The 18906-nt window shown below is 40.5% G+C and overlaps 1 protein-coding gene across 1 annotated transcript in view; it reads left to right on the top strand.

Annotated features, from left to right (window-relative positions):
- CWF19L2 (CWF19 like cell cycle control factor 2) overlaps positions 1 to 18906 on the top strand; it is a 167378-nt gene that overhangs the window by 65540 nt on the left and 82932 nt on the right. Inside the window, exon 11 of the mRNA XM_074957402.1 lies at positions 18534 to 18659. Coding sequence (XP_074813503.1) covers positions 18534 to 18659 — 126 coding nt within the window. The remainder of the gene's footprint in view (positions 1 to 18533; positions 18660 to 18906) is intronic.

Raw genomic sequence — 18906 nt, 5'->3', positions numbered from 1 at the left:
AGAAGAACAATTAAATTGTGTACCCTTACTTCTAGGATGGATGAAGACATTTGGCTTTCAGCCAACACATCTGGAGTATGTGATAATCTCAGTTAGCTGCACAGCTTGCAGTGTGTGCAGTTTTTTAAAGTGTACTTTGTTGACATTGAATTGACCGCTTCGGAGCGTGAAGATTTCTATTTATATGTAGAATGGGGACAGCATGGGCAATGGCAGAGCAAGCTTTTCCCATGCCATCCTGCCGATATGCCTTAACTCTGACCTGGACTTGCTGCCTCTAGGAGAAAAAAGGCATTTTAGTTTCCATGTCTGTTTAGTTCTTTGGCTCTCTACTGATACTGTGAACAAAGGTGCCAGTTGTGAGAGTGGCTTTTTGTTGTTGATTCTTCTTAGCTAGAAACTAGCTTAAGTGTACCACTCATTTCATATAGGACACCAAATTGGACTATTGGCTATTAATCTTCAAATTCCCTCCTAGTTTTCATCTATCTTACCTGGCATATCTTTTCCTTTCTGTTGTTCTGGTCTGGATTTTCATTTTTTGAAGGATGTCTGTTTGTATTGAAAAACATCTTTACATTTGCTATCTAATCATACTGTGACTTTTTTCTTGCTTTCCAGATCTTTTTGTATGGAGGCATATGCGTGCCTTTTTTGACGCAGTTATGATATGCTTAAATAACCTCCATGCTCAATCTAATGGTTTGTCTACACCAGGGAGTAACTGGGTTGTGAATCTAAAGACCATTAGCTACTCCGCACTAAGTCCCCCTGTGGACACTCTTACTGCACATGGAGCGTGGCCTCAGGCAGTTGAGCTTAATGCACACAAAGGCACTTGCTACTGCAAGCTTTTCCTCTGTGTAGACAAGTCTTTAAAATTTCAAATTCCTCTTTTGAATTTAGGGTTGTTTCACTTAATTTTTTTTTCCACTGATGCCCTCATTTTTTGAAAGCTCTCTTTCTAAAATTAAATGTCATCATGCTAGTTTTTTGTTTAATTCCCATCCATGGATGTTAAACTTAATTTTATTGTCGTCACTATTACTTCATGGCTCACTTATATTTCTTGAAACAACTCTTGTGTGTCACCTAGGACTAAACCAAGAATATCCTCTTCTCTTTTATGTTTTAGAACTAGCTGTTCCAAGCTGTAGCCAGCCATTTAAGATGTCAAGAAATTGTTTCTGTAAACCTTTTCATTTTGTGACATTTGTCAAATTTATATGTGGGTGGTTGATGACACCTGCTATTACTATTTAATTAGATCTAATTTTCTCTTTGATCTTCCTCACCACTATGCACTCAATATCTTTTGATTAGAATCATAGAATCATAGAATATCAGGGTTGGAAGGGACCCCAGAAGGTCATCTAGTCCAACCCCCTGCTCGAAGCAGGACCAATTCCCAGTTAAATCATCCCAGCCAGGGCTTTGTCAAGCCTGACCTTAATCAGGTGTCCAGTAGTGTAACTGTACTAATATATTTTGTATTCTTATGGTTTGGGATTTGATCCTTACAGAATGTAATGTATGGTCTCCATAACTTGTAAATTGTGGTTCTGATTACCCATCTCAAAAATGATACAGTGGAATAGAAGCACTGAAAACAATTAGCGGTGTGTGTGTGTGTGTGTGTGTGTGTGTGTGTGTGAGAGAGGGAGAAAATAGTGGCAGTTTTTACAGAGGACACAAGTAAGAGAGTCATGATACTTGTACAGAATAAGGAATGGTATGGAGAAAATAGTTTGGGTATTACTGCTTACCTTTTTTCATAATACAAGGATAAAGGGACAGCCATTGAAATTGAAAGGCAATAATTTTTGAATTGATAAAAGGAAATCAAATTGTTACACAACCTATAATTAGCCCTGGCACTCCCTGATTGAAAAAACATGATTGAGACAAAGCGATTAGCAATAGTTATGAAAGGATTAGATCTTTTATATGGGTAATGAGAACATTCATAGTTACATTAGCCACCATTATTTTTTTTAAAGGATTCAAAGCCTCATGCTTTATGCATAAACCTACCACTGACTGATTTGGCTCGGACTTCTCTCTGGGCAGGTTGATCTCTAATTGTCCGTCACAGGGTGTCTTGCACCATCCTCTGAAGAATTTGATACTGAGTACTGTCAAATACCAAGTACTGTATGAAATGAAACAATGGTCCAGTCTCATATGGCTATTTTTCGATCATCCTTCATTTGATCATATATCTATCTCCCTGTCTAGGATCTTAGGTTTTTATGGTGATGCTCATTATCATAGTTTGTAAGCGCCTCCTGAGAGATACTAAGTCACAATGGGTTTGGTGTATCTAATTTTCTTTCCTAATTCCCCTGAGCCAATGCATTTTTTTTTGTCTCCTCCATCCATCCATCCTGTTTTCCTCTTTTCTCTCTCCTTTCTTGCCTTACCTCTTGCTATTTCTTTCTTCTTTGCAGTTTTGACTTGTGTTTGAGACAAAACTAACACTGTGGGTCTGAAAGCATACATTTGTGATCATTCTGATTTGCACTAGTAATGCGTTCCAAAAGCGTGGCCTTGTAATTTCAGGGGACATGGCATTCTCAACAGGTTTCATCTTTAAAATTGCCAGTTGGATAGAGGGATTCTCAAACTTGGATAGTGGTTCTCAAACTAGGGCTGCTGTTTGTTCAGGGAAAGCCCCTGGCAGGCCGGGCCGGTTTGTTTACCTGCCGCGTCTGCAGGTTCGGCCGATCGCAGCTCCCACTGGCTGCGGTTCGCCGCTCTGGTCCAATGGGGGCTGCAGGAAGGGCGGCCCGCACATCCCTCAGCCCGCACCGCTTTCCGTAGCCCCCATTGACCTGGAGCGGCAAACCGCGGCCAGTGGGAGCCGCGATCGGCCGAACCTGCGGACGCGGCAGGTAAACAAACCAGCCCGGCCCACCAGGGGCTTTCCCTGAACAAGCGGCGGCCCTAGTTTGAGAACCACTGGGACAGAGGACCTTGAAGATTTACATAGAGACTTTGAAACTGATCTGGTATTATGGGAAGCCAGTGTAATGAATACAGCAGCATTGGCAAGATAATATTCTCTGCAGCTGTATTTGAACTATCTGATCCTTTCTTACTGTCATAGTGGTCATATCTAGATGTAATGAATGGAAAAAGTCAAATCTTGAGGTCCCAAAGGCATGGGTCAAAGTGTATAAGTTTTTGTTTGGTAAAATGAGTAGTCCTAGAAAGTAGAAAGCAATAGCCATCAAAAATACCAACAACCCATCCGAAGAAACAACTGTCTAGCAGCAGCAAGGAGTTCAGGGGGCCCTTTGGCCTAACTGATTTGATAATCTGGGGCAGACTTCTCCACTGGAAGAGTGAGGTGAGAGTGGACTTCAAAGTGTTTCCTTTCTACCTCAACATCAAGGAAAGGAAAGTGTGTATGTTTGTTCGTTTTCCTTCTTGGTCTAAGTGCTGGAGTGTCAAAGGTAGTGTCCAGAGTGCCACTGTTATGGCAATATCTATGTTTCAATGCTGAATTTTCTGTTGAATTTTATTCCTTCATGAAACTATGCTTAGATGCCTTTATTTAATTTTTGGTGAAGATCTGCATTCATCCTTGGCATCTCTTTGAGCTCATGCAATATTCAGCTGTTCATTTGATCAGTAATTCGAAGAACGATGATCTCATTTCCCAATTCTTTGTGAGCTCCAGTTGCTCCCTATCCCGCAGTATATCGGCTCTTAAAAATTTTATTATTCACTTTAACTGTTAGTATTGAAAAGCAGTTCCAGTTTAATAGATCTGCTCTCAAGTTATCAGTCTGCTCGCTCCCGTTGCTCAACCATTCAGTCAACTGGCTGTTCCTCAAATTAAACTGCATGCTTGGTGGCAGGGCTTCTTCATTTTCTGCTGTTAAATTATGGAACAGTCTACTTCTCTGGAGACTTTACAGATCTCTTTCCAGAGCTGTTTTACTTAAAGTACCGTTGTGACACTGCACTCCATATTCTTCATAGAGATATTATGATATGATTATGGCATAACTATTATATATTTTATGTAAGATAGGTCATGTAAGATATCATTGAAAAGGTTATGATTTACTGAATATGATTATCCTATTAGTATGCATGTATCATTTTTGTGCCTAAAGTTAGGAATATTGACACTGTATCTGTATTACTAATGTGTTTACATCTGGGGAATGTTCACTAGGCAAAAAGCTCTCAGACTAGATGGCTGGCTGGGAAGGGCCCGTTCAGGTTAAAGAGCCATTAAAACAATGGGCCTTAGAAGAAGACCGTAGAAGACTGGGGTTTGTGTGGAGGGTGCTACAAATCCTTCCTGAGGATGCTACAAACAGCCTCTGACTCATGGCTGCTGTGACACTACAGAGACACGTGACCAGGTCACCTGTTGCTGGACTCCATCATCTTGGGATATCAGTGTTTTTCCACTGACTGGCATGGGAACCAAGCTTTGAAACAAAGGGTTCTCGCCATAGGCAAAAGCTATATAAGGCATGGAAGTGACATCATCGTGGTTCTTAACTGACTTCCCTGCCCAAGAAGACTCCTGGAAACACCTGGGGAACAGAGACTGAACTGGGGGGAACTGCTGGACCCAGGCCAAAGGGATTTTTAGTCTGTGAATGAAATACCTGAGGATTCTAAGCTGGAAGTTAGTACAGCTTGCCCCTTAAGAATCCGCAGCCTGCTGGTATCATCATTTTAGGGTGAGAATTTGCTATTCATATCTAATCTGTGTAGTATATTAAGCTTAGTTTGAGTGCTTTGTTTATTTGTTAGGTAATCTGCTTTGATCTCGGGCTGTTGATTAATTGCAGTTAACTCACGCGATTAACTCCAAAAAATTAATCACAATTAAAAAGATTAATCGCAGTTTTAATCGCACAGTTAAACAATAGAATACTAATTCAAATTTATTAAATATTTTGGATGTTTTCCTACATTTTCATATGTATTGTATTCTGTGTTGATTGAAATCAAAGTGTATATTACATTAAAAATGATAAACAAAATAAATGGTATTTATCAATTCACCTCATACAAATACTGTAGTGCAATCTTTTTCATGAAAGTGCAACTTACAAATGTAGATTTTCGTTGTTGTTACAGAACTGCACTCAAAAACAAAACAATCTAAAACTTCAGAGCCTGCAAGTCCACTCAGTCCTACTTCTTGTTCAGCCAATTGCTAAGACAAACAAGTTTGCTTACATTTACAGGAGATAATGTTGCCCTCTTCTTATTTGCAGTGTCGCCAGAAAGTGAGAACAGGCATTTGCATGGCACTTTTGTAGCCGGCATTGCAAGGTATTTACATGCCAGCTATGCTAAACATGCGCCTTCATACTTTGGCCACCATTCCAGAGGAGATGATTCCATACTGATGACTCTCTCATTAAAAAAATGTATTAATTAAATTTGTGACTAAACTCCTCGGGGGAGAATTGTATGTCCCCTGCTCTGTTTTACCTGCATTCTGCCATATATTTCATGTTATAGCAGTCTCGGATGATGACCCAGCACAGCACATGTTCATGTTAAGAACACTTTCACTGCAGATTTGACAAAACACAAAGAAGGTACCAATGTGAGATTTCTAAAGATAGCTACAGCACTCGACGCAAGTTTTAAGAATCTGAAGTGCCTTCCAAAATCTGAGAGGGACGAGGTATGGAGAAAGCTTTCAGAAGTCTTAAAAGAGCAACACTCTGATGTGGAAACTACAGAACCTGAACCACCAAAAAAGCAAATCAACCTTCTGCTGGTGGCATCTGATTCAGATAATGAAAATGAACATGCGGGTCAGGCCGCACTGCTTTGGATTGTTTTTGAGCAGAACCCATCATCAAAATGGACACATGTCCCCTAGAATGGTGGTTGAAGCATAAAGGGACAAATGAATCTTTAGCGCATCTGGCAAGTAAATATCTTGCGATGCCGGTGACACTGTAAACAAGAAGTGGGCATTATCTCCTGCAAATGTAACCAAACTTGTTTGTCTGAGCGATTGGCTGTAGTAGGACTGAGTGGACTTGTAGGCTCTAAAGTTTTACATTGTTTTATTTTTGAATGCAGGTTTTTTTTTTTTTTTACACAATTCTACATTTGTAAGTTCAACTTGCATGATAAACAGATTGCACTACAGTACTTGTATTAGGTGAATTGAAATATACTATTTCTTTTGTTTTTTATAGTGCAAATATTTGTATTCAAAAATAAATAGAAAGTGAGCACTGTACACTTTGTATTCTATATTGTAATTGAAATCAATATATAGTTGAAAATGTAGAAAACATCCAAAAATATTTAAATGAATGGTATTCTATTATTGTTTAACAGAGCGATTAATCGTGTTTAATTTTTTTAATCGCTTGACAGCCCTACTTTGATCTGTTTGCTATCCCTTATAATCACTTAAAATCTATCTTTTGTAGTTAATAAATTTGTTTTTGCTTTGTCTAAAACCAGTTGATGCGGGAGTAATAACTTGGGGCAGAAAGCTGAGGTATATTTCCTCTCCACATTGAGTGAGAGGGTGAATTTCATGAGCTTACGCTGTATAGTTCTCTGTGCAGTGCAAGATGGTGTAATTTCAGGTTTATGTCCCAAAGGGGGGTGTGTGCCTGAGTAGCTGGGAAGTTCCTTAGCTGAAGCCTGCCCATGGAGAGCTGATCACAGAGTCTGTATGTAACTGCAGCTGGGTGAGTCCTGATCTGTATGTGAGCTGGTAAAAGTGCAGGCTGGAGCCTGAGAGGGGTCTTGGCAGGGTGGTCACAGTAGTACAGTATAAAGGGGGCACAGGCTGGCGGGTCACGGGTGCTCAGTGGTACCCCAGTTCCAGGTGGCACCATGGAGGGGAACCCATCACAGCCATCTTTTAAAACTGTCTACTTTGTTTTCCTAATTTAGGTTGTACATCAATGGCTGTATAGCATTTTGTAACTTTCTGGTGAGAAAAAAAATGTTTTATATAGAAAATTAGACTGAACTAAACTCATAATTTCTTCATGGGTGGTAATGCATAATCCTACTCTAGGTTAGTAATTTAATTAAACATATTTCTTTTAAACTATAAGATCTTTGGGAGAGGGACTGTAATTACTATAAAAAGAAAAGGAGTACTCGTGGCACCTTAGAGACTAACAAATTTATTAGAGCATAAGCTTTCGTGAGCTACAGCTCGCTTCATCGGCTGCATACTGTGGAAAATATAGTGGGGAGATTTTATATACACAGAGAACATGAAACAATGGGTGTTACCATACACACTGTAATAAGAGTGATCAAGAAAGGTGAGTTATTACCAGCAGGAGATGCGGGGAGGGGACGGGGAAGGAACCTTTTGTAAGGATAATCAAGGTGGGCCATTTCCAGCACTTTACAAGAACAGTAGGAGGGGAAATAAACAAGGAGAAATAGTTTTACACATCCACTCCCAGTCTTTATTCAAGCCTAAGTTAATTGTATCCAGTTTGCAAGTTAATTCCAGTTCAGCGGTCTCTCGTTGGATTAATATGTTTGTGCAGCACCTAGCACAATGGGACCCCAGTCTAATTGGCAATATAAATATTATAAAAAATAATATGGGAGGCCATTCATGGTTTAAAGCCAGTTATGTAAGTTCACTGACAACTGGGTCCCTACAAGAAGCAATAAAGGACAAGACACTATGTATGCTATGTACCACCACAGTAAAATCTTTTTATATAAAACACAGTAAGTTAGTTACTGTATCTTCTGTTTAGAACTAGTAAGAGTTTGAGAATCTTTGCAGCATCTCTGAGTGGTGCAATGTATTTTTAGTATGACTGGTGCTAAAAGTTATGTTTTATCTTTGAATGGACTTTGCTGTATATAAATAGACAAGTAATAAACTTAATATACTTATAGAAACATAGGAGTTGTTTTACAAATACAAAAAGCTGTGATTCAGGGTTCCTCTGCTTTTGATTGGCAGACGGGTGGGTTGAGGGGAATTGTTTTCACTTGAAGAGACTTTGTGACTTCGTACCAGGTGTTAGGAAATAATTGACCACTTCCTCAATCAGCATGTATGATTTTCAGTTCTTCTGCACTAAAAACTTGTTATGCCTTAACCTACTTTTATCTAACAAAAATGTCTGTTGTATTCCACAGTTACCAGAGTATTACTGGCTAATATTACTTGATTAAAATTAGTAAAACAGCAATAGCTCACCTTTGTTTAATGGAGATATATATGGGGCAAAATAAACCAAAACACAGATTAATTTGGCAGGAACAACCTATAAAGCATTAATTCTGAAGACCCCTAGGGTTGTTGGTAGATGTTGTTTAGCAAATTAGACATGAGTTTGCAATGTGATAATGCATCAAAATAAGTTAAAGCTCCATGGACAGAAGCCATTATGTCATGGAACAAGGAGTCCCTTTTTATATAGCTCCTGTATGACCACATCTACAATATTGTGTTTAATTCTGGTCTCCTTATTACCAGAAAAATATTGGAATTTGGAAGGAATTCAAAGAAGGGGGATGACAAAAATGATCAGGAAGTAGGAGGGGTTAATTCTGAGGAAAGATTAAAAGAGCTAAATAAATGTAACGTGACCAAACAATAACGAAGTTGGGGAAGAGGCATAAATCTATAAATTAAATGTGTGAGCACCAGGGATGGAAGTAAATTATTTAATATAGCACCAAGGCTGATGTAACAAGGAGTAGTGGGGTTTTCAAAATTCCTCTGGCATACTCTGAAACCAATCAAAATTGAGTAAGCAAATGACTGTTTAAAGACACATTTTTGTTCTGCTTCCTTCCTTTAGCTTGGAAAAGGTCTCATGGCCAAAACATCACTTTTAATCATGTTTGCTGTTTCTTTCACTGTATTCTTTTTAGATCTCTAGTGATACGTTATGTTATAAAGTTGTGCTAACAGTCCACCAAATGTGAGATATTTGAAGTCAGATAATTGACCCTCCCAAGGGCAGAAACTAGCTTGCTTGCCTTCAAATGTGATTGTCATGTGCAATAACAGAGAAGACTAATAGATATGAATGGGCAGGGAATCCTTTTTAAAATATTTTGTTTTTTCAACTAGAAGGAATTCATTCCAAGACCAGAGGTTTTTCTTCCATATTGTGGGGTTGCATCAAATATAGGAATGAGAAAAAACAGGCAAATTGAAACCATCATGAGGGCCTACCATTTTGGAGCTCACTGGTCCCCTTGTATTTCAGGCTCCCTACATTTTTTTTTTTAAAAGCTTCAGCCGTACTGCAAGGCCTGTTCCTCTGGGGGAGAGAGTGGAGTGATAAAGTGATGATGTTTGTGGGAGAGAAACGTGTTTTAGTTGGACCTGATTTAGTTGTGGTTGGTTTAGTTTTTTGGCTTGGGGTTGAGGAGCAGATGTTGGCTTCACTTTTAATTTGATTGTGTTTTTAATTTTTTGGCAAAGGTGCTTAGAGCCCAGTTTGGGTACTTTTGAAAATATTACAAGTTGAAGTAAGTAAATCACAAATGCACTATAAAAATGGACAAAAGTATTGGAGTTCTGATGTCTTCAGATAAGTATGGTATATTGCAACAAGGCAAGTCACAGGTGGTATCAATTTTATTTTATTTAGCACTTTGCTTTGAGAAGACTCTCGCCACCTACAGTATAAACTAAAAATGTATTTAAAATACAGGCTTAGTTTAGAGTTGAAATTTGAAATCTATTGCTGTTGATAGCCATCTTGCTGAGTAGTAATATGTGTTGTGGTCATCATCATTTTGTATGTGGAATCTTATTGCAAGGTACAACCTAGAGATCAGGGAGAGGAAAGGATGCAGCTACCCCACTAGAAAATTTCTGTCTTTCTTCCAGCCCATCAGTGTAGAGATGAGAGGGGTTTTAATCCACGTTGGAGACTTGTCCTCATTCGCATCGTCTCCTGCTGTGGAAACTGCATGGGAATAGTGACCTAGTGCAGCAGTAACCTCCACAGTCCCTATAGGGGGCAGAGGGAGAGACGATGGAGAAGGGGTCAGGCTTTTTAAAGGCACTACTATGAAATCCCCTATTAACTGCATAAATCCCAATTCCAAGTGTCTGCAGGACTCCCCCACCACATTCACACTTCTTCCACCCCACAACCATCTCACTGAAGAGTTACCATGCTCCTTACTCCCTGTATGAGATTTTTCAAAAATAATTGGCCAAATCCTGACAACATCCACATTTTCTGTTAATAAATTAACCTTTCAGTCTCTTGGAGGCTTTGCTGCCACCTTTGATGACCTCTAATTTCTTCTTTGGCCCTGATCCTGGAAAGACTTATTCATGTGTTAAGTTAAACAAGTACTTAAGTCTCTGTAGGATTAGGGCCTTCATGATGATTTTTTTATGTTGTGTAATGCATATGTAGTTTTTCTTCATCTTTGCTTTTCTTACCTTTTGTGCATTCTTCACATTTTTCTTATTTCCAGTTCTTTCTTGCATGCACCTCTTTCTTAGCTTACGTGGTCATCTTCATGCATGCTACATGTAAAATACAGTTTGAAGAAAGTAAGGAATGATGGAGCCTAGGAGTATGTATGAACCCTGTTTGCCTGTCTTCTACCGAGTAAAGTTAGTCTCTAATTGTTTCAGCAAGATGTCTGAGACATGCTTCTCTTGAGCAAGAGTAGCATTTTCTAAAACACTTTATTTTTTCTGCTTCCCCCCCCCGCCCCGATTCAGACCTTCCATATGCCTCAGTTCATCCATAACCATAATGTCATCCTTGACTCTGAACTTCTCTTCCCCCAGCTACTGAAATCATCATCATTCCTTCATCTCCTCTCTCTCTCTCTCTATATTGGTAGCTCTGTAGCCTCCCTAAATCCCAGCTCGTTAAACTTCAGAACATGCAGAATTTTGCTGCCCTCTTTTACACAAACATAACCATCTTCTCCACCCTCTCCAACAATCTCACTGGTGACTTGTTCTTTTCAGGATGCAGAACAGACCTGCCGTCCTTGTTTTAAAACCCAGCAGGGACATGTTCCTCCTTTTTTCACTGAACTTACTTTTCTCTACTTTGTTCTTCATTCCCTATGCTCATGTAGCAGTGAACTCTTGTTTGCCCCTCCATATGCTCTTGCTCAGTGGTTCTCAAACTTTTGTATTGGTGACCCCTTTTACACAACAAGCCAAAGAGAGCGACCCCCCTTTATAAATTAAAAAATATTTTTTTTTATATTTAACACTATTATAAATGTTGGCAGAAAAGCGGGTATTAGGGGTGGAGGCTGACAGATTTTGACCCCCCGCACGCAATAACCTCGTGACCCCCTGAGGGGTCATGACCCCCAGTTTGAGACCTCTGCTCGTGCAAGATTGGTGTCCGCAGCTGCTACATCTGGAACGCCATTCCTGTACCAGTCTGTCTCATTGGCTATCTTATTCCAAGTCTCATCTCAAAGCGTACGATATTTTTTCTACTTTGTATCTCTTAATTTCTTTCCCCCTCATTAATTTAGTTGGTTGCTAATTAATTTAACTCTGAAATGCTATTATTTAAATCAGTAAATAGGTTTTTGGATGTATTTTGTTGCAATGACAGTGACAGAAAGTTGGAGGTGTAGTGCAGCTGTAGCTGCAAAAAAAGAAAGCAAGGAGCTGCGTGAAATGGGAATGAATAAGACTATGTTTTAGTCACGGGTATTTTTAGTAAAAGTCACAGACAGGTCATGAGCAGTAAACAAAAATTCATGGCCTGTGACCTGTCCATGACTATATACCTCTGACTAAAACCTGGGCGGGGCTTCCCGGGGGTGCCGCGGGTGCTGGGGGAGGGCAGCCCAGGTGCTGCAGGTGTGGGGGCAGGTGATGGCATGCAGCCTGGGACTCCCACTGGTGATGGGGGGGGGAGGGGTGTTGGTGGGGCCATCAGGCTCCCTACCTAGCTCCACGCCTCCCCCCAGCAGCAGCAGAGTTTGGGTGTGGGAGGGGGAAGGGGGTTGGGGCACGGGGCGGGGTGAGACGGGCTCTGGGCGGTGCTTACCTGGGGGGCTCCCCGGAAGCAGCGACATCCCTCCTCGCTCAGTTCCTAGGAGGAGGCGTGGCCAGGCAGCTCTGTGGACTGCCTCCACCCAGAGCACCAGCTACGCAGCTCCCATTGGCCGGGAACCACCGTCAATGGGAGCTGTGGGGGCAGTGCTTGCAGCAGAGGCAGTGCGCAGAGCTTTCTGGCCATGCCTCCACCTAGGAACTGAGCGAGGGGGATGTCGCTGCTTCCGGGGAGCCCCCCAGGTAAGTGCTGCCCAGAGCCCGCCTCACCCTGTCCCGTGCCCCTGCCCCCTCCCACACCCAAACTCTGCTGGGAGGGGGCGGGGGAGTGGTGGCTGAGACTGCGGCAGCAGCGGCCGGTGTGACTGGTGCAGGGGCTGCCTGAGTTGCCCCTGAGCAAGGCGCACCGGCCACTGCAAAATTCGCAGAGGTCACAGAAAGTCACTGAATCCATGTCTTCTGTGACAAACTCGCAGCCTTAGGAATGAGTTCCAAACATGACTGAGTTCATGTTTCTACTTTACCACACTTTTTGCAAAGTCCTACTTAGTTGCTGATCCTGTGGAGTGTTGAGTGCTCTGATGATAGTAATGGTGCTCTCTCCTTCGTAATAGGGGCTCAGCACTTCATAGAATCAGGCCTGTAAAGTGCAGAGTTGATCACCAACTTTAGGAGGATATCCAAGAGTTGGAAATAGCCCAGAAGATGGCTGCAGGTTTGATTTAGATTGTGAGAGGTATGCAGTATAAGAATATGCTTCTCAGACTAAAGATATACAGATTTTTTTAAAAAAAAGAGATTAATGCCTATTGGAGCCAAGCCAACATCTCAGACAAACTTGTTTACTCTGCAGAATGGGAGGCTAATGGGACTTTATGATATGACAGAGGAAGGGAAGGAGACCTATGGTATTTTTAATCCATAACTTCTATGTTCCTGTGTCAGTTTCCTTGAAAAAAAATATAATTAAGCCATTGGAGTCAGCATGCTTTTATAATTACAGAATTTTCAGAATTTATTGGCGCTTACAGGGACAGCCTCTTATTATGAGGCAGGGACAGCAGATGTAAGGCAGACACATCAATTATTTGGCTGAAAATAGCCTCAGATTGAGATTAATAAAGCTGTTTATATAATTTGACAATGTCTGTCTTCATATCCAATTTAGTGATGTCTGCCTTAGTAGGTCTAATTTAATCACTTAACTTGAGTTTCTTTTTTCCCAGTTAGTAAGCAAGAAGCTAATACTGTATCTGCCCTTATACCTTTCATAAAGTTAAGTAAAATACATTCTTTGAGAATAATTCCAGCTCTCTACCAACTAGCTTAAAACATGTACAGCCTGAATGTACTTAGAGGAAAGGATGGAGAAAAAGAAGCAAAGATGCATGCTGGGAATGGATCCATTTTAGCTTCTCTTCTGGGATTGAAAAAGGTTTGGCAACTTGTGTAGACCAGGGGAGCAGGGAGTCCCTCACCCTCTAGTGGTACTGTCTATATAAGCAGCCAAACCATTTTAAACCTCAGTTGAGGGTTTCTGGAAAAGACACTTTTGACAGCCATTTTCAACATCCCAAGACATTCCTGGAAGATGGACACACACTACCAAATCTCATTTTGTGATGGGAGGCCTCTTTCCTCTGAGGGGAGATGCAAACAGCATGGCCACACTACCTCACCAGTGCTCCCTTGGCTTATTCTGAAGAGAGTACCTGCCTGGAGACATCTAGTATAATAAGGGACCTACTGTACTATCTGACATGGTTCCTGATGCATAAGAAAATTGAGGGACCTCATCTGTCGTCGTATCATAGATAATAGTGATCTTACTAGTTACTGACTTTTCACCAAACATGAATTGAAGAGCAGGGTCTTTGGCAGTCATCACCCTGTACTTCCAATAAAGGACAACCAGCACTGCCAGTAGTGTTGAAGTTACAGATCCCTCTCACTATGACATAAACCATGTCAGTGATTGTATATCTGTTTCAAAATGGCACGGACCAATGGGAGTATAGCTCTCTGCCCATCCCTACAGTCTGGCTATTTTTGACTCAAGAGCGATCTCAGCAGATGTAAATCTCTCCTCTGCAGGGACCAGCATTCAGCCAGCTCACAACAGCATTGCCCATCCCTCTTTTGCCACCCTAAGGTAACTACAGAAGGGGTGTAGCTGTCACAGCTAGCATCTTCTATAGGGACTTCCTGGGCAGACCACAAAAGATAAGGGCTTCCTCTACTCATTACTCCAAATTATACGAAGGCACTCCCTGCCTCACCCCAGTGTTGGGTGGAAGCCTAGTTTCTTTCCTTCTCCTTCCATCCCATCCTCCCCACAAAACTTGAATCCATCCCTCAACGTTGCTTTTGCCTCCAAATCCTTTCTCGCTGAGGCTGGAGTTGGTCGACTTAGCAGTAGAGATGTAGGTAGGGACCACTCTGAGGTTTCCCTAGCTGCTCATAAAGAACCTTTTCTTTGAAGCCTGGATAGTCTTTGATGCTGCCACCAGCAGTGATGGGTCAAGACCATTTCCAGCTCATGTTCTGGTATGGGGTGAGGCTGCCTTCAGGACCCCTTGAAGACTTATAGCTAATTGTGGAGGGGGAGATCATCTTGTGTGGCCACACAAAGCAGTCTCCTGAAGTTGGTTACTGGGTGTGTGGTAGGAGCAGCCTGGCACCCCCTGAAGTACTGGAGAGAGGCGTGGAGCTCCTGCCAGACAAAGGAGCATCACTACCTTTTCTTTGCTCCAAAGACATCAAATGCAAGGAGAAACTTCCTGAGTTCTTAAGTTGAGCAATAGGGGAGAAAAGTGTAGGGAGATGAGGTCCAGGGTATTGGGATTCGAAAGTCCAACTGTTACCTCAATATTGAGATATTTCATTTAAAATATCACCTGAATGCAAATGTATGCTCTTTGCACCTTTTTTTTTTTTTTTTTACAGTGCGTTGGCAAGTGTGTGTGTGTGTGTGTGTGTGTGAAGCTCTTAAATAAAGAGAGAGTCCTTAGGTAAACAGCTCTCTACACCCTAAAGCCAAAAGGAAAAGTTTTTTGGGGTTCATGGGATCGTCATGGGGGGGCTTTGGTATAAATAGTTGAACATTTGAATTCAGATGTTTGATTAATCCAATGTCAGGACCTCCCATCCTCTGAATCTGAATATCATTTGAATCTACGGTATCAAGTTAGTCATATCTATTCAGGTGAATGTGGAAGGTTTTTACAGCCTAGATCTGTTGGAATCCAGCCACTGCTCTTAATCTCTGTTTTATTAATACTAGATTCACTCACAAATGTGAATGAAAAATGTTTAATTTTTTAGTGAAACAGATTTTAGTAATGCTGTTGTGATATAATGTTGCTAAATGAGATCTTTCTACCATTAAAATCTAGATGTTCCATGTCACTGCAGCAGAGGTTAGAGGCAGAACACAGAATAGATATTCAGTATTCCTTATTTCACATTTTTTTTAGCCTCATTTCCACAGATTGCCATGCCATTTCAGACCAGTAGTCAATCTAGCCTGGCTTCCTGCTTCTCCCCGATGTGTCAAAAGAAGGTGAAAAAACTGGGAAAGCCCAAACTAGTTTCCAGTTCTGTAATATATTGGCGTGTGTCCTGGGACAAAAGGATTTAACAGTATTAATTATTATAGAATAGTTGTATCATGTTGGAGAAAACTAAAGTAAAAGATGACCATGTAAGAGGGGTTCCTTTAGTCTTCATTTTAGTTTAAACAACAGATGTACAGTATAACCAATTAAAGAAGCAGATATTTTGTTGAATAGCCGTGCACAGCAGTTAGACTGTCCTAATCCATAAACATTTGTATCACCTGTAAGGGTACTTGATGTATGTCAGGGTAGATAAAACATCATACCATTGCTTTTGCAGTATTGTATGATGTTATTTTCTCCATGTTTTGTCAGATGATGATGATAATTAAATAGCTAGTAAGATCGTGCATCCATATAAGTGCATCCATATCACTTTAAAAATATAATCAGTCTCGAGCTTTGTTGAACTGCAAAATATCAGGACATAAACTGCTCATTTTGCTCGAAACACAGGATTTCTTACTGATGTTTGATGATTAAAAACAAAGCAAAACCCCAAGCTTGAGATTTCAAGGCAGTGCAGGGGATTTTACCACAATACTATTAATTTTAACATTATTTTAAGATCTATGCAGCTAATACAGTATATCGTTCTGCTTAAAGGCTACTTTGTCTCTAAAATGATTTAAACCAATATAAAACACTGAAGAGTAGAAAATTACTTTAAAAACAGTAAATTAATCTCCTATATAAAGCATTGTTTTAAGGCCAAGATATACAATATTTCCCAGAAAGTTCTTATTTTTGGTAATACACAGGCCAGAAAGTACAGAACTTGAGGTTCAAACTCCACAATAATTTTGCAAGGCTGACAGTTTGAATTTTTTGGGGTAAATTAAGCAAATTTGATATGAATTGAAAATCCATTGTGACAACATTTTTTTTTTTTCCAGTTTGCAGGGTTTTTTTTCAGTTGTAGCGGTGTTGGTTCCAGGATATTAGAGAGACAGGGTGGGTGAGGTAACATCTTTTATTGGACCAACTTAAGATATTACCTCACCTACCTTGCTCCCTATTTTTATAGTGATATTTTTCAAAAGTTGTTTTCTCAGAGTAGAGCCACAGTTTGAGGGATGGGGGAGAGGAAGTGCAAAAATAACAGAAGCCCCCACAGGAATATGATTAATGATCGGAGAGAGACATGGATCTTCTCATTTTCAGGATTATACTACTCACTAAATTCTGTTCATGACTTCTCAGTTGCCCTCTATTCTCTCCCAGAGAAAGGTGTGTTTTAGTGACCCCTTTGGAAACTGCCTCCCACTCACTCATACATATTGTGACCTGCACAATTGCATGGTAGGTGACAGGAAGTAGTGGATATAGCTGAAGTCTTAGGATAAAGTCCTGCTCTATTTATGTTAGGAGATTTGGCCTTGACTTTCATGGGAACTTTGGTTTGGTAAATTAATATAGTTGCCTAAAAAAGTTGCAGATTTCTGCACTTTGTTCTAGAAGTCCACTTCATGGATGATAATCTGAGCTTTATTGTTGGTATGGCATGAAATGAAATCCCTCTGCCATCAACAACCTAAGAAGGAGGCTGTACTTCCAAACATTGCTGGATGGGGTTTGGAAGCCATGCTGCTTGTGATTCCAAAAGCTATGCAGAAGAGTAAACCAACCGTAAATTAAATCTTTTTTCTTGAGGGTGGAGGAGTAGAATCCTTCTGCTATCCCAAGTGCAATTTAAATCTTGTTACCTGTTGTAGGGTTCATACCAGGTCCTATCACCATAATATTTCAGCAGATAAACCATCTGATGATTCAGTCATGATTTTTCCTGCCCCTGTAACTTATTTACAACATAGATTGGCCTAGATAAACAAAAAAATGTCTGTGTTGGGCTGGATTCATTTCTTATGAATGCTGTAGATCAGTGGTTCTCAAAGCCGGTCCGCCGCTTGTTCAGGGAAAGCCCCTGGCGGGCCGGACCGGTTTGTTTACTTGCTGCGTCCGCAGGTTTGGCCGATCGCGGCTCCCACTGATCGCGGTTCGCCACTCCAGGCCAATGGGGGCTGTGGGAAGCGGTGCATGCCAAGGGACGTGCTGGCCGCCCTTCCCGCAGCCCCCATTGGCCTGGAGCCACGATCGGCGGCCAGTGGGAGCCGCGATCGGCTGAACCTGCGGACGCAGCAGATAAACAAACCGGTCTGGCCCGCCAGGGGCTTTCCCTGAACAAGCGGCAGACCGGCTTTGAGAACCACTGCTTTAGACCACATAGCCAAGATTTAAATAATTCCAAGCCTCATGTTGTGGTGAAAGCAACAGATCTTTACTGACAAACATAACTATAAAGAAAGAAATTTGCTATGTAACCAAGCATCTATCAGATGGTAATGATCTTTAGTATATTTTTATTTTGGCTTGTAAAATTAACACAATTGAATTGAAATCCTTTTGACCTAAAGAAGTATATAAAACTGTATAAGCTATGAGTAAGGCACAGCAGCATCAGGAATAGTACATGTGCTGCTGAATCTTACAATTTTTAAGATGGCTTTTAGCAAACACGTATTTTGTTGTTTTTGTATTTAGTTTGAAAGACTGTTAAAGTACTAAGATAATCATTTTTCTGGATAACTGTCATCACGGTTACAACTCTAGTCTTTTTAATAGGGTTTTTTTTTACATTGGATTCGGTTATAAAAACACTTCTTTTCACTGATACAGTATTTTGTCAATCTTTGTTCCTGTTCGAGTATAGGATAGAGGAACTGTGTACTATATATTATTCCAAAATTATTTTTAAGCAAGTAGTAATAAATAATATATTTTAGCTGTTACATGCTTAAGTCTTCAGAATTTTAATGGTTTATTTGCTCTTGCCATTTTTTTGCTTTGTTTTACCATTCCTGTACCATATTTTTAAAAACCTATTTTAAAACCTGATATAGGCTGCAAGCTTGCAAGAAGACCATGAAGTGATCCTTGTCAGAACAGATCAATCTGGAAGAGCATGGCCTGTGAACACAATGGCAGAACCGCTGGAGCCGAAAGGAGGAAGAAGAAAGAGACAGATGGTACACTTTATATAACATCTTTATTAGAATGTAATTCTTTGACTGCTTTGTAAATTTACTATTATGAGGGCATAAGTGGTGTATGGTTTGTTGAAAGAGTAGGTAGGTAGCTGGGAAAATAAGTTAATTTTCAGTATAATGGCAAGAACTAGATAGTACAAAGAGCTAACTTTTTATTTTAAAGTTGTGGTGTTGTCCCTTAGAGTTTTCTTGGGGAATTTATTTAAATATAAAGCCAACCAAATGT

This window comes from Natator depressus, chromosome 1 (assembly GCF_965152275.1).
Source record: "Natator depressus isolate rNatDep1 chromosome 1, rNatDep2.hap1, whole genome shotgun sequence".
NCBI classification, from domain to species: domain Eukaryota; kingdom Metazoa; phylum Chordata; order Testudines; family Cheloniidae; genus Natator; species Natator depressus.
The sequence above is the reverse complement of the archived record's forward strand: the minus strand, read 5'-3'. Positions and strand labels throughout refer to the sequence as shown.